Source organism: Crocuta crocuta, unplaced genomic scaffold (assembly GCF_008692635.1).
Source record: "Crocuta crocuta isolate KB4526 unplaced genomic scaffold, BGI_CrCroc_1.0 scaffold233, whole genome shotgun sequence".
Lineage (NCBI taxonomy): Eukaryota > Metazoa > Chordata > Mammalia > Carnivora > Hyaenidae > Crocuta > Crocuta crocuta.
In genome coordinates this window covers 9,212,616-9,237,880 of record NW_027529526.1, presented here as the reverse complement: position 1 = coordinate 9,237,880, position 25,265 = coordinate 9,212,616, and the positions used below count along the sequence as shown (strand labels likewise).

The window sequence follows — 25,265 nt, the reverse complement described above, 5'->3', positions numbered from 1 at the left end:
CATTTTTTAAGAATTTTTTTAAAAAATGTTTTATTTATTTCTAGGAGAGAGAGAGAGACAGCATGAGCAGGGGAGGGTCAGAGAGAGGGGGAGTGACAGACTCCGAAACAGGCTCCAGGCTCTGAGCTGAGAGGCAGCACAGAGCCCGACGCGGGGCTCGAACCCACGAACCGCGAGATCATGACCTGAGCGAAAGTAGGACACTTAACCGACTAAGCCACCCGGGTGCCCCAGACCTTTACTTCATTTTTGATTAACTACATAGAATTCAGATATATGGATTTATCATAATTTATTCAACCAGACCCCTTTTGATTGACATTTGGGTTGTTGTTACTCACAGAATTCAACAGTGAATGATCATTTATGTAACTTCACTTTTTTTTAACCAGATATTACCAAAGTTCTCTCTATGGGTAGAATTCTCAGCAGTAATATATGAGAGTGCTCATTACACTGCACCTGGATTTAAAGAATATTCTGTCACGTTTCTGAATTTGTGCCAACCTGATAGAAGTGGTATAGCAAGGATGGTTTTAATTTTTCTTATTTTAAGTAGCAGTCAGCTTATTTCTTATATTTAAGAGCAATTTTTATTTTTGTTGTGAATGTTCTATTCTTTTGTCCACTTTCCCCCACATTTTAGGTATATGGTGTCATTATTTTACATCTATTTATTTTATAAATCCCTTGATTGATTTTTACAGAAATACTTCTTTTTACTGCTTATGTGTTTTTTACCTTTCATACTCTCAATTATGATCTTTCCTTTTCACTCAGAGTCCTCTTTAATATTTCTCATAGGGCTGGTTTAGTGGTCATGAACTCCTTTAGCTTTTGTTTATCTAGGAGACTCTTTATCTCTCTTTCTATTCTGAATGGTAGCCTTGCTGGATAGAGTATTCTTGGCTGCAGAATTCTCCCTTTCAGCACTTTGAATACATCATGCCACTCCCTTCTGGTCTTCAAAGTTTCTGCTGAAAAATCTGTTGATAACCTTATGGGGGTTTCCCCTTGCATGTAACTGTCTTCTTTTCTCTTACTGCTTTTTAATAGATTATTTTCAAAACTCTACTAATGGAGAAAACATAATATGATTTTAAGATGTTTTGCTATGATACAGCAGGTTTTTTTCATGTTTATTTATTTTTGAGAGAGAGACCACATGTGTGTGGGATGGGCAGAGATAGAGGGAGACAGAGGATCTAAAGTGGGCTCTGCTGGCAGCAGGGAGCCCAATGCAGGGCTCAAACCCTTGAACTATGAGATCATGACCTGAGCTAAAGTTGGACGCTTAACCTACTGAGCCACCCAGGTACCTCTATGATACAGCAGTTTATGCAGTTATGTAACATCTAAGTCTTTGCTATTACTATTATTGTTTATGATATTGACTTTTGCTGAAATGATAATTTTCATAGATAAAAGAATATGTACATGGAGTATTCTATCAGATCTTTTTTTATTCATAGATATTTTACTTTTAATTGATTTTTTCTTTTTTTGATCACAAAGAATGTCTTTAACTTAGCTGAAGACTAAACCCAAAGAAAATAACAGCGGCACAATTGGAGTAGTAAAAACTAAAACTCTGGAAATGTTCCAAAAGGAATCAAATTTCTAGAAAATGGTAGTATTTGTTAGGCAGAATTCCAGATTGCCAAGAAAGCATCCTGGACTTCAAAGACTAAAGTAAAAATCTAGTGACAAAGGAACCAAATTTTTGTCAATATTTATGTGGTTTCATAGGGGGCCTCAACTTTCTTTGACTTGACCACAGTTCCAAACACAATGCAGTTTCCTTGTTAAAATAAATATTAATGTGAGATTGCCCACAATAGCTGTGTCAATAGCTGACTCAGAGAGTAAAGTTCAAGCACAATAGCCTTTATGCATTTTTCTGGTTTGTTAACACCTGCATTCTATACTAAAAGTAGGACATCAAAATGAACAATATTTAGGTGGATGGCAACAATTGGTCCTGTAGTGAATGATCTTATCACTTAGTATAGATAGCTGGATAAAGGTAAGACTTGGAACTTGTAAAATCCTGAAGAATATGTGTATTCCTTCATTCAACAACACTTACTGGGAGCCAACTAAGTATGTGCTAGGTTAGCATGTACTACACAAGTGCTAAAGATAAAAGGAAAAATAAAATATGTATACAACTAACAATAACACAATGTAATGATATATAAACAAATTGCAAAGAGAAGGACTGAGAAGGATTCATTAATGTGGGAGGCAGCCTTCTAAAATGGCACCCAGTGATCCCTGCCTTCTGGTACTTATGCTCTTGCATAATCCCCTTCCCTTAAGTGTGGTCTGGACACAGCAATGTTTATACTGAATAAAATAATAGCAAAAGTAATGGGATGTCACATCCAAGATTTGGTCTAAAAGATTATGATTTCCCTCTTGCTATTGCCCTCTATCTTTGGCTTTTTCTCTTGCTTGCTCTAATGAAGTAATTGCCTTTTTCTGAGCTGTCCCAATGGAGAGTTTCACATGGGAAGGTACTGAGGGCAAACTTTGGCCAATAGCAAACAAGGGACTAAATCTTGCCAATAACAGTTTGAGTGAATCTGGAATTGATACCTTCCTAATAGAGCCTTGAGACGAATACAGTCCTGGACAACACTTTCATTGTAACTCTTTGAGAGCCTTGACTCTTTGAGAGGACTCCATTCTTGACCCACAGTTACACAAGATAATAAATGTTGTTATAACCTAATAACTTTTGGGGTAATTCGTTATACAGCAATAGATAACTAATACAATTAGGAAGAAAATCAAGGGTAATGAGAATAGAAGGAACAGCATTTGGAGACATGAGACTGTATAGTATAGATTAAATTCTGGAATGGCGAATGATCTTGTGTGGTTATAGCATGAAGTATCCTTGCAAGAATGACTCAAGATAAGGTTGGAGATGAGGATTGGAAGCCAAATAGTAAAATGTGTTTAATGGCATTTGTATCAATCAGGGCTCCCTCAAGAGAAACAGAAACCTCTGCAAATATTTTAAACAGAAAAAGTTTAATAAGGGGAATTAGTTGCTTACAAAATCATTAGGAGTGCTTAGAACTAAGTCTGATCACTGCTATGACTATAATTGCCTCTCAACACCCAAGAAGCTAGGCTAGACTCTGGAACTTTGCTGCAGAAAAGCCCATCTCCATGATCATGCTTGCCTGTAGCAGTAGCTGAAGTAGCATAAAGTTGGTCTGTCCTTCTTTCTGCTTTCTAACTCATGTGGATATGCATTAATTGGTAGAACTTACTGGATTCCAGAAGTCCAGCTGTAGACAGTCTGGGAAAAGTAGTTTTCGTTTTTCATCCTTTACAGTTTAAGAAGGCATACAATCAAATGGATGCTGAATGCCAACTCACCATATCTACTTAGTATAGTAATGTGTTTGGACTTGCTTCTAGAAAAAAATAGTGAGTCCTCAAAGGTCTAAGGAATGACATAATAAGCTCTGTATCAGAGAAAATACACTTACGTAGGATAAAAGGATGGGCTGTAGGTGTGACAGAGAGTTTGTTGAGATTGGTAACAGAACAATGGTATCGAAGAAAAATGATAAGAGCTTGAACTTAGGTCTAGGAAATATCAGGGAGAGGTCAGAGAATGTGTGTGACCAAGTAAATTGAGTTCATTCCAATTCAGTTAATATTTAATGCCGTTCAAACTCTATGTTCCTTAATTCATGTACCCTGAATGATACTGCTCTAGGGACCGTATTTTCTGAATGTAATAACAGTACTCCAGGAACTGTACTTTCTTAATGTATTATCAAATCTAAGAATTATTTATCCCTTATTAAGCTTATGTCTCCATGATTCAGGCTTAGAGTGGTGCTGAAGTGAAAGAAACACAGCACAACAGCCAAAATTCACTTCAAAATAATACTGTTTTTTTTTTGTTTTTTTTTACATTTCTCAAAAACTATGATCATACATATGCCACAGCATAGTTTGTAAAAATTTCCTTCCAATCCGATCGACTTCCATCACAGCCTCCAAGTACTCTGGGGCATCTCCTCCCATAAATCCCCTAACTCTCTCTTGACACCTAGCCTCCTGCAATTCTTTCTTTTCCTCATTCCTCTTCCATCTTCACGTCATTCTCATTCCTTGATTGTATAGGTTGACTTAGACTCTCTCCAGCAAAGTAAACTCTTCCTTACTAGGGTGGGAGATACGAGGAAGAAAATTAGACTGGCAATTAGAGAAATAAAAGTTTGCATAGTAATGTTTGTCCTGCTGCAGTTTTTACTGTCAACTATTAGGTATATTTCTTTGATTTTATCTCCAAACTAATTTCTCCTTATTCCCTCCCAAGACACTTGCATGTTAATGGCTTAAAAATCTTTATCTTTAGTCTTTTCCCCCATGGCTAAAAATTTACCTGCCTTATAGATACTTCCACTCACATATTATTTCCACACCAGAAACAACACATACTCAAGCCAAGTTCATTATCTTCTATCTCAAATATGCTTAATTTTTCTTATACCCTAACTTGGCTAGTGAAAAAAATTATTCATGTAGTTGTCCAAGTTGGACATTTCACTGTCTGTGTTGAGTTACTTTAATATGTCATCAATTAGTCACTATTTCTGATTTTAGTCTCAGAAATATTTTTGGAATCCATTTTCTGTCCTATCTGCACTGCCATAGTCCAAGCCCTTATCATTTTGTCCTGGTACTCTTTGTCTTACTGTCTCTAATCCCTCTTCTCTGTAGTTCAGCAATTCCCATTCACTGATCCTGGGACCAGTTGGATCAGATTGTCTGGGGTTTGTTTGCTTTTGTTTATGTGTTTGTTTCAGTACATTTCTCTAGGTCTTAAACATGAAAAAACATTCTGATTCTTTCGGGCTGGGTTAGGGGGCCCATGATTTTGAGCTTTTATAAATCTCCTTCGATGGGTCTGGTGATCAGCTAGGTTTGGTTTAATAATTTCTTAAGTCTATGTTTTACGTCACCACCACAATCATTTCAGAATCTCCAAAATCTTATTACATCCCTGTGATGATCATAACCCAATGATGCTTTCCTGTGCCAAGCAGAGAGTGTTTAGCCTAGGAATTAAAACACCACAGAATTGGCTATTTGCATTCCCCCCACCCCCAGCTTCATTTTTTCCCCATCTCTTTCCTATTGCCATGATACCTTAGGCTGCAGCCACAATATACAACTGGTTATCTAGGGAACATTGCTCCCTTTTACATGTCTCTGGACCTTTGCAAGATCATAAAGCTCAGATTGTCATTCGTTTCCATCATTTCTTGTCAAAAATCTTATGGATCCTTAAAAGCCTAGCTTAGATACCATGACTTTCATGAAGCCTTTCCAGATGAAATAAATCAGAAGTTGTTTCTTCCCTGAGTTCCCATAGTCTGTGCTGAAACTATAGCATTTAGTACAGTTAGATTCAAAGTACTATGAGTTGTAAATTATCTCTCCTTTCACACACTGAGCTCTCTTTTTGCTTAATGGTAATGGTATATGTATGTAGTGGGGAAGACTGTGGTAGGGAAAGGAATGTAGAAGGAGAGACCATTGCAAGGGTAGAAGGAGTTAAATCCGAATCATAGGAGTTGTTTACTTGCTCTCAGCATGTCCATATTATCCTAAAGGGTTATTTTAAATGCAGTTCAGAAAATTGTTTCTTTTAATTGATTGGTAAAGGCTAATCCTTTGACTGGTACTTATCAGTGAGTAAATTGTCACTGGTAAAATGAGGAAAATAAGGTCCATGTAGTCAGTTTTTCAAAAAACTAGTAGACTTATTTAGTGACTTTTCTTAATTCTGATTTTTATATCTTTCTCCTTTGCTATCTTTTGTAAAATGATAACAATGTTAGATAGAAGTATAATTTTTAGATGTCTTTGTCTGAAAATGTTAAAAAATTAGAAACCCTATTTTGGCCCCCAAATTTAAAAAAGAATCATTGGGGGGGGCGCCTGGGTGGCTTAGTCGGTTAAGCGTCCGACTTTCGCTGAGGTCATGATCTCATGGTTTGTGGGTTCGAGCCCTGCGTCGGGCTCTGTGCTGACTGCCAGCTCAGAGCCTGGAGCCTATTTCAGAGTTTGTATCTCCCTCTCTCTCTGACCCTCCCCTGCTCACGCTGTCTCTCTCTCTCTCTCCTAGAAATAAATTTAAATAAATAAATAAATAAATAAGAATCATTGGTCTATGAAATTAGTAACTACTGGGGCTCCTATTGCCTGGATATCTGGGAAAGGGCCTAGAAGCAATGACGTTCCAGTAGCAGTAAGAATGGAGAATTTTTTTTTTTAAGTTTATTTATTTTAAGAGAGATAGGGACAGAGCAGGTTGGGGAGGGGCAGAGAGAGGCGGAGAGAGATAAGGAGAGAGATAATCCCAAGCAGGCTCTGCACTAGCAGTGTGGGTTCAAACCCATGAACTGTGAGATCATGACCTGAGGCAAAACCAAGAGTTGGTTGCTTAACAGACTGAAACGCCCAGGTGCCCTGAGTGCACCTAGATCTTTATTTCTTTTTTTTTTTTAATTTTTCATTTATTTCTAGGAGAGAGAGAGAGAGACAGTGTGAGTAGGGGAGGGTCAGAGAGAGAGGGAGTCACAGACTGAAACAGGCTCCAGGCTCTGAGCTGGCAGTCAGCACAGAGCCCGACGTGGGGCTCGAACCCACGAACCATGAGATCATGACCTCAGCGAAAGTCGGACGCTTAACCGACTAAGCCACCCAGACGCCCCTAGATCTTTATTTCTACCACCATTCTCAAAAAACACCCAACCAATCAAACAAAAAATCCCCACAAGAGACAGGGGCTCTTTGGAGAAATGGCTGATTTTAGGACTGGGGCAGGAAATAAATAGATGAGCCTAGATTATTATATAGTGCCAGAAAGTAAGGAAGTACATAATAAAAACACAATGATGGGTAGGTCAAAGGGACACAGGAGCAAACTTAGGTCAAAGGGAGACAGGAGCAAACTGAAAAGATACCCAATGATCAAAGCAGGAACAAATAATAAAAGCTGAACAAAAAATAAATAGCATTGGATTATAATGTAAAGTAGAAAATAAATATTCATCCACACTGATGTAAATAAAGCATTGAATAAATTAATGAGGGAAAATAGATGAATCTCCTACACAGGAGAATTCTAAATAATTTATGTAGATATTCTGTTTTCAAGGAGCAGAACATAACTGCCCTTGATTTATGTATGGGCTATGTATAGTGACTTCTTTCCATAGAGTACAGTATGGAAAGAGGGAAAAAGAGTAACTTTACATTGGAGGAAACTGATGAACACTACCTCAGCCAGGTGGGCAAGGTTAACACCAACAGTGATAGGTGTTGATAGTATGTATGTTGGATATGCTGTGATGAAAATAGCACTTTACCTTTGTGATCTTTCTCCCCTTCTCCAGTGTTATCATAAGAAAACATCAGAGAAACCCCAACTGAAGGGTGCACAATTCCTGACTAGTACTCCTCAAAATTGACATGGTTATCAAGAGCAAGGAAAGTTTGAGAAATTGTCATAGCCAAGAGAAGCCTACGGAGACATTACAACTAACTGTAATATGATATCTTGGATGGGACCTGGAAAAGAAAAAAGGATATTAGGTAAAAACTAAGGAAGTCAGAATAAATTACACATTTTAGTTAATAATAACATATCAATATTGGTTCATTAAACATGGCAAATGTACCATACTAATATGTTAATAATAATGGGAAACTGGCTGTGGGGTATATGAGAACTCTTTATTACTATCTCTACTTTTTTCTAAGTAAATTTAAAATTACTCTAAAAAAATTATTTTTAAAAAGTAAATGGACTTGGGGCACCAGGGTGGCTTAGTCAGTTAAGCAACTGACTTCGGCTCAGGTCACTATCTCACAGTTCATGAATTTGAGCCCCACATCGGACTCTGTGCTGGCAAGGCAGAACCTGGAGCCTGCTTCGAGTTCTGTGTCTTCCTCTCTCTGCTCCTCCCCTGCTCACACACTGTCTCTCTTTCTCTCTCTTTCTCTCTCTCTCTCTCAAAAACAAATAAACATTAAAAAAATTTTTAATAAAAAGTAAATGGCCTAGATACTAAAGGAGGACATCCTAAATCATATCGGCACTGTATGGAAATTTGGGCATTTCCTGGGGAACATACACAGAGAGAATGATCTTAGCTTGTTTTAATATTATTAAAAATGCTCTTAGGGCAAACCTGACCTTACATATAGACTATTATAAGGTAAACTAAATCTTATTTACATTTAACTAGGAGATTGAATTGACAAATAATTGCTTTTCTTCCTGTTTGGAAACTTAAACCTGTGTGTGTGTGTATGTGTGTGTGTCTCATTCCTTGTTAAGAATTTATTTACTTGAGTGTTATTATTGTCCTTAGAAACCTGCTCTTTCCTACTTTGATTTTGCTTTGGTAACCAGCTAAAAGTCTAGAGAAGGGCAATAACATGTAGGATTCTTTGCCCTGGAAATCTCAACATGATTCAATCTTGTTCAAGCCCATGGGAATTTGTAAATTCCCACTATGTTCATACATGTGCTGGGCATCAAGTCCTCTGCTTTACTTCACCTTTCCAATCTTAGAAATCCGCTTGTTTTTATTGGATGCACATTAGCATGTTTATACTTGATAGTTGGCCTGGTTTTTATAAAAAGCAGTTAGTTTTACAAGGGAATGGATGTATATTGTTTTAGCCAGGGAGGCAGGCATGAAGAAGAGGCATTTCTGGGCAGAGATCCTGTGCACCACCTAATAAACTAATCATGTGGTTGTCTACTTGTCTTGTTTGAAGACTGGCTTTGGTAGGCCAGATTGTAGGTCTGAACTGGGGTCATCCCTTGTATTCTTCTAATTTCTCTTTGTTCAGTGGAGAATAAAGAGAATTTGATAGGAAGGAGACTTGTAGACCAGGCTCTACTTCACTTCTAGCTATCTGCAACATTTGGCTTCATTTTTTTTTTTTTTTAACTTTGTGAAGAAAGAATTTAGACTTTAGAGGAGCTTATCTTGGATCCTTGTGAGCCTTGGATTTTTTGACCCTATGAGCTGGACCAGGTAAATCTTTGCTGAGGTTGGTGTCTGCATCTATGAAGGAACAGCTCTCAAAGGTTTTCAGTAGTTCCTTTTTTTCCTTGTTATTGCAAGTGGATTTAGGAAAACAGTCCCTGAAGTTGGGACAGGGGTCCTGGGTTGTTTTTCTTATTTTCCCACTATTGTTTTTTGGCAAGTGACACAATTTCAAACTTACATACCAGAATCGTTTACATCGCTCTATTGTCATTTGCAAAACAGTCTGGTGGGGTAGAGAAAGGAGTATGGGCTCTGCAGTCATTCTGACATGGGATTGAATCCTACCTTTAGCATATAAGTAGACCTATGACCATAGAAAAATGATTTAACTCCTCTAAAAATCTAATTTTCTAATTAATAAAAAATGACAGTATTAACTCTGCTCAGAGAAAACATAGTGATTAAATAGGACAACATGTGAAAATGACTGCCACTTAGTAGGTACTCAATGTTATTCCTTTCCACCCTCCCTCCCTTCCTTCCTTTCCTTTCTTCCATAACAGTGAAAGTTACATATTTCATCAGTATGTTTGCATTTGCCATCTGGACTATCAAGTGATTATATGTGGATGGGTGGGGTTTTCTCCTTCCCCCTTCCTCCTCCTGAGAAGGGCACATACCTGTCTGAATTAATAGAAGATGATAGTATCTTAATATATAGTAGATGCCCTGCAAGATGGGAGATCTAGTTTGGAAGATCTGATTATTTTTCAGCTAACACAAAAGGAAGACCATTACTTAGGCTCTTTTCTGCTTTTTCCTCTTCACTCCTTGAGAACTAGATGAGGCTAATAAAACTTAAGGACTGACAAACCAGAATTTCAAACTCATGGACCTCAGCACCTGGAAGATTGTAAATGAGTGAAATGGGCTGAGTGTGAAAGAAAAGGCAATAGTATTACAAGATCCATAGGACATGACACCTTTATTTTGGAATGAAAGTGGAATAGAGAGTGAACACTGTGGTGACGTGAAGCAAGTAAAGCCCTTTAAAAGGGGATAGCCACTACTCAGTCTGAGATAGTTATTGTTGTGAAGGAATATGGGTTTTCGATTTCCAGATCTTCCCATTTTTTGAGGGAATCCAGAAATATAAATATGTGAAAACCCTTGATTTAAAAAAAATTTTTAATGTTTTATTTAGTTTTGAGAGAGTGTGAATGTGTTATCAGGGGAGGGTCAGAGAGAGAGGGAAATACAGAATCTGAAGACAGGCTCCAGACTCTGAGCTAGCTGTCAGCACAGAGCCCAATGTGGGGCTCGAACCCACGAACTGTGAGATCATGACCTGAGCCAAAGTCGGACACTTAACCGACTGAGCCACCCAGGTGCCCCAAAACCCTTGATTCTTAAAAGGATTTTATTTTTANTTTTATTTTTAAGTAATCTCTACACCCAACATGGGGCTTGAACTCACAACTCCTGGATCAAGAGTCACATACTCTACTGATTTAGCTAACTAGGAACCTCTTGGTTTTTAATTCCTGGCAACTAAACCAAAATTTAAGATAATACTCTGGGCCAACCACAAAAGCTTGTGCCAGCATTTTATGGTTTCTGAGCTGAAAGGACCATGGAGTTAGCTAGCTGTGGCAACACTGGTAAGGGGAAGACGATATTAGCAGGTGATATTCCCTTTTGGAAGGGAAGAGTAGAGAGAGGGAGAGAGAAAGCTAGAGAAACGGGACGGAGGAACAATCCTGAATCTTCAGCTCTCTGTGAACTCTGAAATGGGTCATAATATAGGACCTGAATCCTAAGTAAAGGACTGTTTTTATGTGTGAGTACTTGACCAACTTAAAATAAGACCACCTGAAGCAAGCATAGCGCCATATGGTGATGTATGAACTGCTGGGTTTACAAATATTTGTTTTTCAACAATCAAAGTTGTCTCTCTTACTTTTGTGAAAAACAGATTGCTTCAGTTTTCCATGAAAGGTATAATGCATGTATGTAAATAAGAGAGCGACAAAATTTTCTAAATGCTTTTATTTTTTTGACACAAATATCTCTGCACCTCTTGAGCTCTTCTTGCTGAAAAAAGAACTGGCAATACATTTGTTAATGATGTTTTCAAAATATGCTTTGGTGTATAGAGGTAATAATGTACTTTTTGGTTATGTTAATAATAAATTAAGGTTATAATGTCTGCCATATTAGAGAAAATAGTGAATGGATTAGTCTTAGCAAAAAATTAGCTTTGCAAGTAGATACACTAAGGATATCAAAACTGAAAAAAATTCGTTTAATACATTTTACTGTTTGCAAGTTTTTGATAAATAATATTCTATTATAGAATATAATACCTTACCCAGCACCTGACATATAGTAGGAATTTAGTAAATGTTTGTTAAATTTTACTGCTTTTTAACACAGTAATTTTCTTCAGTAATAATTTCCCAGATACAATTCAGATAAAAATAAAAATTTGTAAGAGAATTTTATTTAGGGGGAGTCCTTTGTATGTACTTCTAGAAAAAAAATGGCAGCAGCGAGAGAGAGAGAAAGAGAAAAGAAAGTGTGTTCTAAAAAGTGATTCCAACTCAGACTATTCAGAGATGACTACCTTCACCCTGTTTGTACTTATAGTCCCTGCTGACAATATGCTGGCAACATCCTCGGCCTTGTTCTTTTTCTCTACTTATTTTGGCTTACAGAGATCAGGTCTCACACATGGGAATGTCCATGGCCTTTGGTTGCTGAACTTTTCCTTCCTTCTTTTGTTCTTGCCTGGCTCAGAAGGGCATGCCAGGTGATGTGTGTTACCTTTTCAGAGCTGAAGAAAGGATCTGGCCTGTGGAGTCAATAGAGAAAGCCTTGGTCTCAACAATTTCTTGGTTCTCAACTCACATATTGTCAGCCAGCTGAGAAGCCTCTTTATAAATGTGTTCTGATTAGCTGTTTTAGGTCCTTGTGCTTTGTAAAACTCCTTTCTCCCACAGAGATATTATTAGGACATAGCCAGGTAGAAAGGCTGTGTGTGGGAAGCTTCGGAGGTAGAAGGATAGGATCCAGAAAGGATTGCAGTAAGAAGAAGGGAATTCCGTTTGGTGAACTCCATAGTCCAAAGGTAGCCCTGAGTTGATTCCATTTAGGAACCAAGGGTGGACTTTCTTGTTTTGTTCTTTGGCCCTTTAAGTTTCCCCATCTAGGTCCAGGATATGCATCAGGAAAGAAATCAGCCTCAGGTGTGTCCTCTCATTTCTTTCTCTTCTAAACTTCAGCCTCCAGGCATCGCACTGTATTTTTGGGCAGACTCTTGGGCTCTTCTGGCTTTTTATCAGCTTTCTTTGATTCCTCATTAGGATTGCTATCATCAGCCTTCTCTTCCTTTACTACTTTGGTTTCAATCATCTCCTTCTGCTGATTCTTGTTTGTAAAAGGGAAGGTCTTCACATACCTATAGGCATAAACATAAAATTAAAGCGAGACACTTCTATGTAACATATATGACAGTAGATAACACTCTGTCTTGATGGCCCGTATTAGCACAGTACGCTGGGTACGTTTATGTCAGAGAGATGCTAACACATGCACACTCAAATACATTGCATCCTACCTTAGTGGATTCATTTAGATGAGACAGTAAGTTTGCAGGCTATGCTTGAGGCTGACCTCACAACCCTCACACCAACAACAGAATTCAGAATCAAAATAAAGCATATACCTCCCCCCTAGATTTCAGTCTTTTCTTTTTATCTCTTGATTTTCAAAGTGACACCCATTGACCTGTTTCTAAAGGCTGGATGACATGTATGTGCTGAAATAGTAGGAAAGATTGGGTGATAGGGAGGAGAGGTTAGAAGAAGGAGAAATTTTACAATATAAGAAGACTACTGTCTCTGTTTTGACTAAGGAAATGTTAACAACAACCCTAGAAAAATGCAAGATAGGAATGTGACAAACAACCCCACCTTTTGACGTAGCAAACTGCGAGACCAGCTGCAGCAGCAAAGAAGAGGAGTGCAAGCACTAGCAGAGCCGTGGGGATACCTGGAGGAAACAGAGACACGTCTGTGGGTCCTTTGCTTACACAGTGTTATGTACTGCTCTTCTAATGATTCTTTACACAGATCAAGACAACAGATAATGTAGGAGAAAAGCCTTCTCTGCGACCACAAACGAGCTGTTTAGAATGTTGGGCCCGTATCTGCTTCTTTGCTTCTTTTCCTGTAGAATCCCGGGCCTTGCCTCTCAAGCTCTATTCTATAAATTGCAATATTGTAGAGTCCATTTCCTCTCTGTGGCCATGGAATGATGGGTTTGGAGCTAATTAAGTGTAAACTCTTCCTTTTAGATAGGAAGACAAACTTTCTAATCATAGGCATTTAAAGGTATATATATATATTTTTAAAACTCTGATGTATTAATAGATAGTGACTTATTTTTTAAAGTTTGAATTTTAAAAGTGAGGCGATTTTATACTCATGATTTTTATTTAATCATTAAGGTTCTTTAGAGTCCTCAGGTTCTATGACTTTATGAAAGTTGAGTTTGCATTAAGGTTTTACTTACATTTGGCAGGTTCTGAGTGGCCAGTCTGGAGACAACCTGGTTTCTAAGTATTTTCTGTTGTACATAAACACACAAGCACACACACATACAGTGCAAACACAGAAAGCTTTTACCTCCAAACCCAACAACTTCATTCTTGAATGCTGCTTTATTTTCAACATATGACTCTGTTTCTGTAGATATGGTGCTAGTTTCCACAAAAGCTTCTGTTACACAAATCAATTTTCTTTTCTGTTGAGAAGTGGAAGCCAAAGCAGAAGTAGGAGCAAGAGTAGGTGTAGGAGAGTAAGGTGCAACAGTAGATGAAGCTGAGTCGGGACTGTCACTGATGATCATTTGTGTTGTGTATGTTGCTGCTTGAGTGTTGAATATGGTGGTAATTTCTGGAGAGCATGAGTTAATCCGAGTATCTATTGGAGGAGGAAAAAATAAAGTAACAAGTAAGTATTGGAACAGCCTCCTAATGTTCTTCCTGCCTCTAGTCTTACTCCTTTCCAGTCCCCTCATACTGCAGCCAGAATGGTCTTAGAAAAATGCAAATCTAATTATATCACTTCCTTAGAATCCTTCAGTGACTGCCTCTACTCATTCGCCTGTAAGGCCCTCTGTGATGTCTCTGGTGACATGGCTAGCCTTATCTGATCAGTGTGTCTCTCCTTCCTCTTGCCTACTCAGATTTCTTCAGTTTGTTTGATATGCTTTCTCTCATATCCAAGCCTTTGACCTCGATGCTTTCTTCACCTGTAAGACTCTTTGCCCTCTCTTTACTTAGCTATTATTTACCCTTCAAGTCTCAGATTGACCATCTCTTTATTAGGCAGACTTGATGAGTAGATTGGGTTCTGAGGCATATGTTTTTGTACCTCCTTATACTTCCCTTGTCAAGGTTCTCATTGCACTGCTCTATACTGGGTGAGCTTCCTGGAAGCAGGACTCCTGTCTGTCTTCGTCATTCCCTGTGCCTAGCACATAATACATGCTCAGTAAATATTTGATGATTAAAGAAAGAAAGGAAAAGTGACAGGATGGAAGGAATAGCTGGGAAACTGAATATGCACACATGACACCACTTCAGGATAAAGATCTAAAACCAGATTTCTCTATGCTCTTCAAAATAAAAAAAATTAAGGAGAGGTGCAGGGGAGGGATATAGGTTTATCTGTTTCCTATCTGTTGGCTCTGGTTGAGAGGAAACTCAACATCTTTTGAGCAGCTAACTGAGTCAATCATGACACTTCATTTAACAATTTTATTAAACTCTCATTTTATAGGGGAAACTGAAGTTCAGTGAAATTGAATAACTTGCCCAAAGTCACATAGCTAGTAAATGGCAGAGCCACATATTATGAGTTTGCATCTGTTTCAAATTCCTACTTATTTCTGGTAGTGGGTAGCATCAGCTGGAATGTTAGGTAGGAAGAAAAAGTTATTTCATTCATTTTTGAAAAATACAATAAATTACCAATCAAGGTCATAGATACTACTGATAAAACATTTTGATTACACACACATTCAGTCATAATTTTATACCATTTATTTTACTTAGAAAATATCTGTATTCAAACACACATCATCCTTCACCTCTGCCTTGAACTTTTAGTTATATTTCTCATTCTTGAGCACATGCTAAGTTTTTTTCTTCAAAAATGAAAAATTTTCAATATCAGGAAAAAAACATATGAGCACAACATACTTTGTTGGGAACTAAAAATACAGAGACAATTAAGGCCTAGTTCCAGTTTCCAGGACAGAAGTATTTTGAAAAAGGTAGGAGGAGATCACTGGGGATTCACAGAGGAGATGGCATTTGAGTAAAGTATAGAGGATCAATATGTTTGTTCAACAAATATTTATTGAGCTCCAACTCTGAGCCAAACACTGTTCTAGGTGTTAAAGTCCTTATATTTAAGAGACTTATATGCTAATGAAGGAAAGATTTAAAAAAAGTCTCTTATGGTTTGCCTCCCTCTCTCTATTTGTAACTATAAAAAATTTTTTAATGTTTATTTTTGAGAGAGAGAGAGAGCACAAGCAGGGGAGGGGGAGGGAAGGAGACACAGAATCTGAAGCAAGCTCTAGGCTCTGACCTATCAGCACAGGTCCTGATGCAGGGCTTGAACTCATGAACCATGAGATTATGACCTGAGCTGAAGTCAGATGCTTAATTGACTGAGCCATCCAGGCACCCCAAGAAGATACTTTGAATAGGATGATAGGAGAAAGTGAGGAGGTGATACTTAAGCTGAGGCCTAAATGATAAAAAGTAGCCAGTCATTGAAAATCTAAGGCAAAATCATTCCAAGAAAAGAGAACAGGAAGTTCAAGACCACAAAGCTGAATGAATTCGGTATGTTTGACGAAAAAAAGGCCAGTATGTTTAGAACACAGCAGCAGCTGTATAGAAGAAGGAATAGAATAGTCCAGTCAATAGAAACAGCATGATCCAAGAAACCAGAAGTTTAAAAATTTAGTTATATAGAAAAAAATGACAAGGAATGCAGTCTGGCTGAAGAATAAAGTGTATATATGATTGGGAGCATGAAAGACTGTAAGTAGGAGATGAGACTAGGTAGATGGACTAGAGCCAGAGTATTAAGATTCATAATTGCCTTGTTAAAGCATTTAGAATGTATTTTGTAGGAAATAGAATTTTCAACTGGGTCCACAAACCTCCCAACTGATATAAAGGAGTTCTCATACATGCAAACTTTTATGTGTAAAAGGCTTCATAGTTTATATCATATTCTCAAATAGGAAGTCACCAAGGGCTACAGAGCAGAGGAGTAACATAATTATCAGTAGAGGTGTGTGGAGGATGAAATGCAGTGGGGAGAGAGTACAATTCAGAAAAAAGGAAGGGGATTATTGCAATTGCAAAGAAAATAGGGGAATCCTGAAGTATCTGGAATCCTAAAAGTTATATTTTAGAGATCTCCTAGGAAAAAGTGATTTTGAACCCTGGCTACAGGTTAGAATCATCTGGGAGCTTTTAAAAATATTGATGCCCAGAACCCAACCTGGGTCTGATATGTTATTGATGTGTAGTCATCACCATGGAAGGTGCTACACGGAAGTAGTGTGGCTCAAGATTTAAATCCTGGCTCTTTCCTTATTGACTAGGACCATAGCAAAATACACTCTAAACATCAGTTATTTCTCCTGGAAAATAGAAATGATACCCTTGTGTCATTTTACTGAGGATTAATGAGATAATAAATGTATAGGGCCTAGCATAATGTACGGGCATCATAGACAGGAACTATCTAAAAATTAGTTACCTTTGCCTCTCTATTCATTAAATGTAGCCAACAGGGCCACAATGTGAGGGAGCAACATCAATCTGGTCTCATAATCCCTACTGGGTTGAGGACACACCTCAAACTATGAATATGATTTCTTTAGAATGTGCCAAGTGTTCTGATACTAAACACAGAGTGTGGTTGGAGTCCAAGAGGAAAGCTAGGAGTAAAGGGTATGGGAAGGCTTCTTGAAGATGATGGCACTTGAGAATTGAATAAAGAATAGCAGTTAACTAAATAGGGAGGAAAATGAGCCTTGTAGCAGAGAAGACAGCATGAAACTTTACATGCAGAGCATTCAAAGCACTTTGATCCCTAATTTAAAAAAAATTTTTAATGTTTATTTACTTTAGAGAGAGAGAGCGTGTGAGTGAGGGAGGGGCAGAGAGAGATGAGGACACAGATTCTGAAGCAGGCTCCAGGCTCTGAGCTATCAGTACAGAGCTTGATGCAGTGCTCTAGCTCATGGACCACCAGATCATGACCTGAGCTGAAGTCGGATTCTTAACTGACTGAGCCACCCAGGCACCCCCAAATTAATTTTTAGATATAAGCCTGTGTGTGTGTATATATGTGTATAATAAGTGACTTATTCCATATCATGAGCAGAGAAAGTACAACGTAAGTGTGGGACATGCTATTATGTCAGAAAGCAAGGAATTACTCAAATACTAATGGAATAAAGAACACAAAAGTCAACTAGAAGGTGCTCCTACTCACCAAATTTGAGACAATTTGAGCCTCAAAAAGAATAAAAGAATAATAATTGTAAAATTGATTATAACATGTTGAACACACAGAATAAGTAAAAGGTGATGTGTTCATAGTAGTATAAGAGGGAGGGAAGAGTGTGTGTGTGTGTGTGTGTGTGTGTGTGTGTGTGTGAGAGAGAGAGAGAGAGAGATTCTGTATCAAAGAATGCCAGCTAATAAATGCAGAAGGAAGATTTAGAAAATCACCATTTTGTAACCCTACATATAATAACTGATTCCAGTAAGAATAACCAATGGCTGCTTAAACTCTAGGTACAAGATAGTTGGGGTCAGAATATTTGCATGGTGCCAAAATATCACATTATGGATTACTTATTCATTGCAAGGGGAAAAGCATATCTTTATGAGTTCATTTAGAGAGGCCTGGCAGTCACCATCGTATTCAAATGATCAAAGTTAGCATATTAATAGTGGGACATACTGACATTAAGTTGGGATGGAATCTAAAGTACACAGTATCATCTATGAAGTATTATTCCCAAAATGCTGAACAAGGGTCTAATCAAGCCTTGAGATCTAACTTTAAGTATACAGGAAATATAGGGGATGGAAGTACAAGTTAAATGAAACCATGAGGAAATATACAAATCCAAGCCCTCTTCCTCTGACTCTATTTTGTGAAGTTCAGAGGACTGGGTATCACATCATCACACTGACTGCTGGGAGGAAGGCCAGGAAGTTAAAAGACTAGGCCACTTGACAGGAATGGGCTGGCCATGAGATAAACAGGCATGTGAGCCACCAATTCCCCAACTAAAGATGGTAGGCATAAAAAGCATAAGAGTGAAGGACGATGGTGAAACAAATAAAAAAAAGTTTTATTTCAGTTTTGACTCTGCCACCAACTGAACAAGCCAAACCTTCATTCTGAGCTGTCATTTCATCCATGAAATGAGGGAAGAGGACAGAGCGTCTTTCAGGGCTCTTTCTAGGTCAAAGCCTCCTGATTCAGAGAACTGCTTGGATCCTATGTTGTCTTTGGGCAATATAATGTTGCTGGTGCACACTTATCTCTTGGATCTTAGAAAATGACTTTGGAATCTATCCTTGTATATGACCACTTAGCTGTCTGATCTTTAGAAGGTCAGATTTATGTGTATGTGTGAAGTGTAATAAATCAGCAGAGAACAAATATTTAGTGAAAAAACTTTCTGAGAAGTTCCTTAGATAGAGCACTTGGGATAAGGTGGCTGCGGTCTCCAAGCAAAGTTAAAAGGATGGCTGTGTGACCATGAGCAAACCAATTCTATTTTCTAGCTTCAACTCCTTCCTTCATAAAATGATCTTATTCTTAAAAATGTCAAGTGTAGTGGGGCCCCTGGGTAGCTCAGTTAGTGAAGCATGTGACTCTTGATCCAGCTCAGGTCTTGTTCTCAGGGTCATGAGTTCAAGCTCCGCACTGGGATCCATGCTGGATGTGAAGCCTACTTAAAAAAAGAAAAACTGTAGCGTCTGCATTTCTTCTTCTCTAAAGGAATGTAGGGTAAGGTAAAGAGCATGGTTTCAGAGTTAGACCTATGTTAAAATCTTTGTTGTAATGAGAACTTAGACAAATATACTTATGTCCTCTGGGGTAAATTTTCTGCTCTGCAAAATGAGAGTAACAAAGTACACCTTGTAGAGAGATTGTGAAGGTTCAGTGTGATAACTTGGTACACTGCTTTGCCTATAGTGAATATTTCCTTACCTTCTTATTTATCTTATAAAATGGAGGAATGTGGGTAATGGAACCTCCTGGGATGCCCCCTCCCTATGTTGCCATTTAGTCATATTTTCCCTAACTTTTTCCTATGAGGGACACATGGCCACCTCTGGCCTGGTCCTATATAGAGGCAGTATTGGGAGTATTAAATGACCATCACCAAGATTCCTTCTGCTGCTACTCAGGGCTACTCTTCTCAGACGGGTCATAGAGCTAGAGAAAAAAAGGAGAGGCTACAGATCTGACTCACCAGATGAGTTGTAACAGTAGGCCAAGAACTTTTTGCTGAGTGAATTTCTCCAAACCAGGACACCCATCCCATTCTTCCCACACTTGGGGTTCGGGAGAATCCGAGGGATGACCAAAAACTTATCTGCAACCCATCCATAGCTATAAAAGAATACACATTAGTTGAATGGATACATTTATCTCTGTTGCTGAACAAGAACACAGAGCTGGAAAAGGTCCAGCAGTGTTGTGAATCCCGTTGTTTCTCACCTGCACGTCTCAAAGCCAGATCTCCATGCTGCTTCAATCTGGTCTTTGCTGGCCAAAGTTAGTCCCATCAGCCTACAGGCCTCCTGGGCTTCTGTGAAATTCAGCTGCTGGGTTGTCTTTTTGTTCACAAGGGTGACCCCTACAATTCTGCATGGTGCTGAGATGGAAAGTTCTGCAAAGGAGTCACAGAGGTCCTCAATTTGCTGCTGTCCTTGTTCCCAGCCTGTAGGCTATTTTTCCTAACAGAGTATTATTGTCTTGATAGAGCAGTGAGGTCCTTGTGGCTGGGATTGAAGGTTAGATATAACAGGCCAGACATTTCCCACAAGGACATCCTGCTGGATTAGGGTAGGTCTTTGCTCTGGTCCCAGCGTTCCTCTCATCAGATCCAAGTCTATCACACCCCACTGCATTAAGGTGCCTTGTTCTTTATTTATATAGAGACTTTGGCCACCAGTTCCTTGGGTTGAGTCTAGGTGATACAGTTGCTGCCAACCTTTTTGGAATCTATAAAATGAAAGGTCTGAAACTTTGAGAAAAATAGAATTCAGGGCTCTGATTGATAGAATAGCTAACAATATGCCAAACCAATGTGGCTTGGGAACACCACTGTTTCTGAGATAGGCTGAAAAATGTTGCACTTGGTATAAAAGAATATGAGCTTTCTCAGTCCCAGATGTTCTTTGACCATTGGGGGGCAGGCTTACTCAGAAGTTCCTAGAAAAACCAGGCAGTAAACCTGGCATGGCGGAAAAACTAAATAAAGAAAGTTGGATTTTAGAGTCTGGGCTATGTCACTTGCTAGCTCTGTGATCTTAGGCTAGTTGTTTAATATTTTTGAGCCTCAATTTCCTTATTTGTAAAATTGAGAGAGTAACAGTATCTATTGTATAGGGTAGTGAGAGTTGAATGAGTTAATTGAAATAAAAATGCTTAGCATAGTGCCTGATCTCTCAAGGGAAGCTGAGGCAGTTGAATAGATATGTTGTAAATATATTTTACTCAAAAGTTTGTGAATCCAAGAGCTCTTTAGATCACTTTTCTTGTTTCTGGGATTTATAGATTTATATAAAATCGCAAAGTTGTATTGCATTCAGGTCTATTATTCCTATTGGGCTTTGTCCACAAAAGTCCCTAAGAGGGCATTACAATCTTCTAAGAAGTTGCTTGTACACAGATCTGTGCATTGGATGCCCAAATTCTTTGATCACTTTCTAGGTTGGTATTTAAAATAAGTTTCTTGCAAACATGGAAGGAGCATTTCTAAGTCTTCTATGTGACCTTGCTATGCTCTAGAGCAGGAGGCTAAAAGAATAATATGTATGTGATGCACAATATTTGTGGATGACCTTATTTGCTTCCAGACCTTGTTCTCACAATGAGAAACCGAAGAGTCAACACCCCAATATGAGTGTTTGTGACAAAACAACCTCTTATGTCTATATGCACTAATACTAATACCTATAGGAATACTGATATTAATACTAATACTAGGGATACCTGGGTGGCACTGACAGTGCAGAGTCTGCTGTGATTCTCTCTCTCTGCTCCTCCCCTGCTCTCACTCTCCCTGTCTCTCTCAGAATAAATAAATAAACTTAAAAGAATACTAATACTAATTCTAACGTCTATCATCTGTTTATGCTATTCTGTGCCAAACCCTGTCTCCTTTAATAGAAAGTTGAGGCTCAGGGAGATTAAATAACTTCCCCAAACCCAAGGATATAAAGCATGGATATAGGACAGATTGGGTGCACAAATCCAATTATGACTGACTCTAAAACCCCACTATTCTACTTCCCACTGTGTTATGGAGAAGATGAACGTGTATGTGCACGTGTGTGCACGCACACACACACATACACATACACATTGTAATTAGAGCTGAATTCTTCAAACATCCTGGAATTTTGCTTACTTATCCAATGAGCTTGCTATTGCTCAAATATCACAACTGCTGCTTTAGGAATACCTGCAGAGAAGGTTTATTAATTACACTATAAAGTGGTCTTGCTACTCTTTCACCATAACTCATTTTTACCTTAAAAGTTATTATTTTGAGTAATGATAGACCTATTCTGGACAATGGACCTAGCTTTGATTATTTCATCTGTTATCAATAGGCTCCGGGACTCTGGCAAGTTAGTGTACTCATTTGTAAGAAGGAGATGGTTCTATCTTCTTCACAAAATTTTTATCAGAATTAAGTTAGATAACTTGTACCTAAGAGGAGCTGGGTCCATTATAGATAGTCAACAAATATTAGTCATTTTTATGTTTTCCTATTTCATTTAAAGACAAAATAGGGAGTTGAAATCCAAGGGCTACTCCACTAACCTCTTCCTTAAGAATTTTTAGGAAACAGCAGGCATAGTAGAAATACTGTATGCTTAGGATGAGATAGAGCTGAATTCAAACCCAAGCTTTATTATTTACCATCTATACGGCATTAGGCAAGTCAATTGGCCTCATTTGAGCTCATTGCTTCATCTATAAAATGTCTTTTTGAGAGGGGAGAGAAAGTGAGAGCACAAGAATGGGGGAGGGGTGGAGAGAGGGAGAGAGAGAGAATCCCAAGTAGGTTCCCTGTTGTCCGTACAGACCTCACAAACCATGAGATCATGACCTGAGCCAAAATCAAAAGTCAGATGCTTAACCAGCTGAGGCACCTAGGTGCCCCTTCTTGAGAAGATTAAATGAAATTTCATATATTACATACATAAAAATTTATATACTATAAAATATAATAGATATAATTTAATTTCCTTAGGAAATTTTTGTCATCATCAAAGATAGTCCAAAGAGTGCAATGGAATCATTGTCAAAGAAAAATTTCCAAAATGTTTGAGTAATGGCAGCATTGTGGGGAAAAGTTCCCCAGAGGAATTTCAAAGAGGACCAAACCTATTTGAGAGTAACAGTTCTATAATTTTGAAAAAAAATATTACTCTAGGCTCTTATAATAAATATAACAATATATGAATCAACTCAAGATATCTGATTCCTACCTATTTCATATCACAGAGCCTCTTCCAGCACAGGAACACACAATTTCCTTTTTTAAAATGCTCAAGTTTTCGTTTGCCTGGAACTACTGAGTGATTTGTGGTTATAATTTTTTTGCCTACATGCAGAATGAGGTTACCACTTAGGCATCTCAAAAGCCTGGAAATCCCTCAAAGTCATTCCTTTGGTAGGGAGATAATGACTAATTTTCAAACCTATATTTTCAACATTTTTTTCATTTAATTTGCTATTTATTTTATGTTAAAAACATGCATTCTATTGTAATATAGCAAAATTGAAATTAAAATAATTATATTGACACTTCCAAAACTATAAAACAAGTCAATATTTAGTGAAAGTTGGCCACTTTCCCCAGCTTTTAGTGCTTGCTTAAAATTCATTACAAGCATGGTTTGTTTTTTTCAATGAAATACTTTTAAAAACAAATTATCTCTCCTCAATATTTTGTTTCAAAATATTCTTATTAAAAAGATTCCATAACCAAAAATAAAAGTCAAAATAACATAAAGGTAAATGTGAATCATTTTGGTGAAGTCAACAATAAGATAAGAACATTTCTGGCAGAGCAACACTGTGAACTAAGTCTGTGGATATTGAGGATTGCTTCTACTCCCAGCAATCTACAGTTAAGAATTTGGTAGGCTTAGGACGGTTTGCAAGATCTTGTCTTGCTTCAGGTTGGAAATCTGGTCAGAAACCTACCTTCTGCGCGGAGAGAGCCTTGGACCAGGAGCTTTGTGGTCCAGATGGAAGTAAGAAGCAACATCAGGCTGAAGCACTTGACCATTATGCCAATCCCTTATATGCCAGAGAAGCACACTGGGTGGCCACTGGCAGCAATAGAAGCAGACAATCACCAGTCTAGATGGTGTCTTCTGGAAATGTATTAGACTCCCACTGCTTCATTTCATAACTGAGACATCCGGATTTCCCTGCTTTCAAGCTTCTGACTTGTCAAGGTCACTGGGGGGAAATGAGTGACGTCCCTTAAATGCCCAGGCTGTACTTTGTGGATTGCTTTCTGGAAAATTCAGCTAATGCTGACTCAGAAAACACACAAATGAGGAAGGCAGATAGCACAGCATAAACTGCTAGAGATTTCCCCAGTTCCCACATTCCCTGCCATCCCTTACATCCCCCACCAGCTCAATTCTGACACAGTTCATTGTTATTACCTGTGGAGCCCATTCATTTATATATTCTTAGGAATGTCTGTCTCCAAAGGAGATTGAGCATGGATTGTGCTTCTTTTCCTCCCACAGTCAGTGATTTTTTTTCTCTCCAGCTGTTTATCTTTGTGAAAGTGGGGTGGGGGGAATGATGCAGAGGCTCATGAAAGCAAATGCCCATTTAAATACTGAGGACGGAGTGTGTATGCCTCCCTTTTCTTTTATACCCTTGAAATTTCTACATCATTGCAAGTGATTCTTTCTTCAAAGAAACAAGACACATACAATTCATATTTAGAAAATACAACTGGGGGACAATTCACAAAATTTTAGTCATCTTTTCACTTTACAAAAGGATTTTTGAGTTTATGGTAATTACCACAAGGGTCATTTATATAATAATTCTCTCTTTAATAACCTCTCTTGTACTCTGGCAGGCCAAAATTCAGTTTTGATTACCCCTTTCTTGCTTGATGAAGTGAGGTTTATATGTACTGTGATACCAGTAGACTGCACTCTTTTTTTTCCCAGCTGGATATTCAATGGTTTGTCTTGCATGGGAATTATGGAATTCTGGCTTGCGAATAATGCCTTGAGTAATGGTTTATGAGTTTTATTCTAAATGAATGTCATTTATACGAATAGTTTTTGGATTACAATTACTTTTCTTACAAATGATATTGGTCATATAATTAGATATCCATACAGAAAATACCAGGAATGAAAGGAGAATCTGCTCTGCACATAGGTAACTTGTAAGAGACCAGGGGATAGCCCTTAAGTATCTCTAATATTTAAATACCTGTAGATCTCATTACTTGGGTGAGCACATGTCCCAAGCTATAGGTAACTTGGAAACATACATGACTTTATCACCATGGAACTAGGTAAACATGAAGGAAGTAATCAGGTCTTTGTCATTATTATCCTTAAAACCTAGCACCATGCCAAAGGAGAGATAGCCTTCAAGCATTTGCTAAACTATTTCAGAAAGAAAGAAGGAGGGGAGACAGGAAGGGAAAAATAAATGTAGAAGGCAAGGATTTGGATGGGAGAAATAGCTTATGAGAAAAGAAAAGACCTAAATTTTGGAAACAAATTTCTAGAAGGGGAATTATTAGATAAAAGGAATCTGCATGATAGTGCTGGTGCTTAAGAATGAGTTTCTGGAA

The 25,265-nt window shown here is 38.1% G+C and overlaps 1 protein-coding gene and 1 long non-coding RNA gene across 3 annotated transcripts in view; one reads left to right on the top strand and one right to left on the bottom strand.

Annotated features, from left to right (window-relative positions):
* Positions 1–25,265, top strand: part of LOC144229183 (uncharacterized) — a 75,767-nt gene that overhangs the window by 8,757 nt on the left and 41,745 nt on the right. For both annotated transcript variants that reach the window (XR_013334372.1, XR_013334373.1), the window contains exon 2: positions 7,440–7,638. This is a non-coding gene — a long non-coding RNA (uncharacterized LOC144229183). The remainder of the gene's footprint in view (positions 1–7,439; positions 7,639–25,265) is intronic.
* LYVE1 (lymphatic vessel endothelial hyaluronan receptor 1) lies at positions 11,532–23,877 on the bottom strand. Its single transcript, XM_077761069.1, has 6 exons — positions 23,627–23,877; positions 19,898–20,069; positions 19,650–19,789; positions 13,739–14,035; positions 13,025–13,103; positions 11,532–12,510 (listed from the first exon to the last, which is right to left on the bottom strand). Exons 1-6 carry the CDS (start codon positions 23,709–23,711, stop codon positions 12,324–12,326), a joined length of 960 nt encoding a protein of 319 aa, XP_077617195.1. The 5' UTR covers positions 23,712–23,877; the 3' UTR covers positions 11,532–12,323.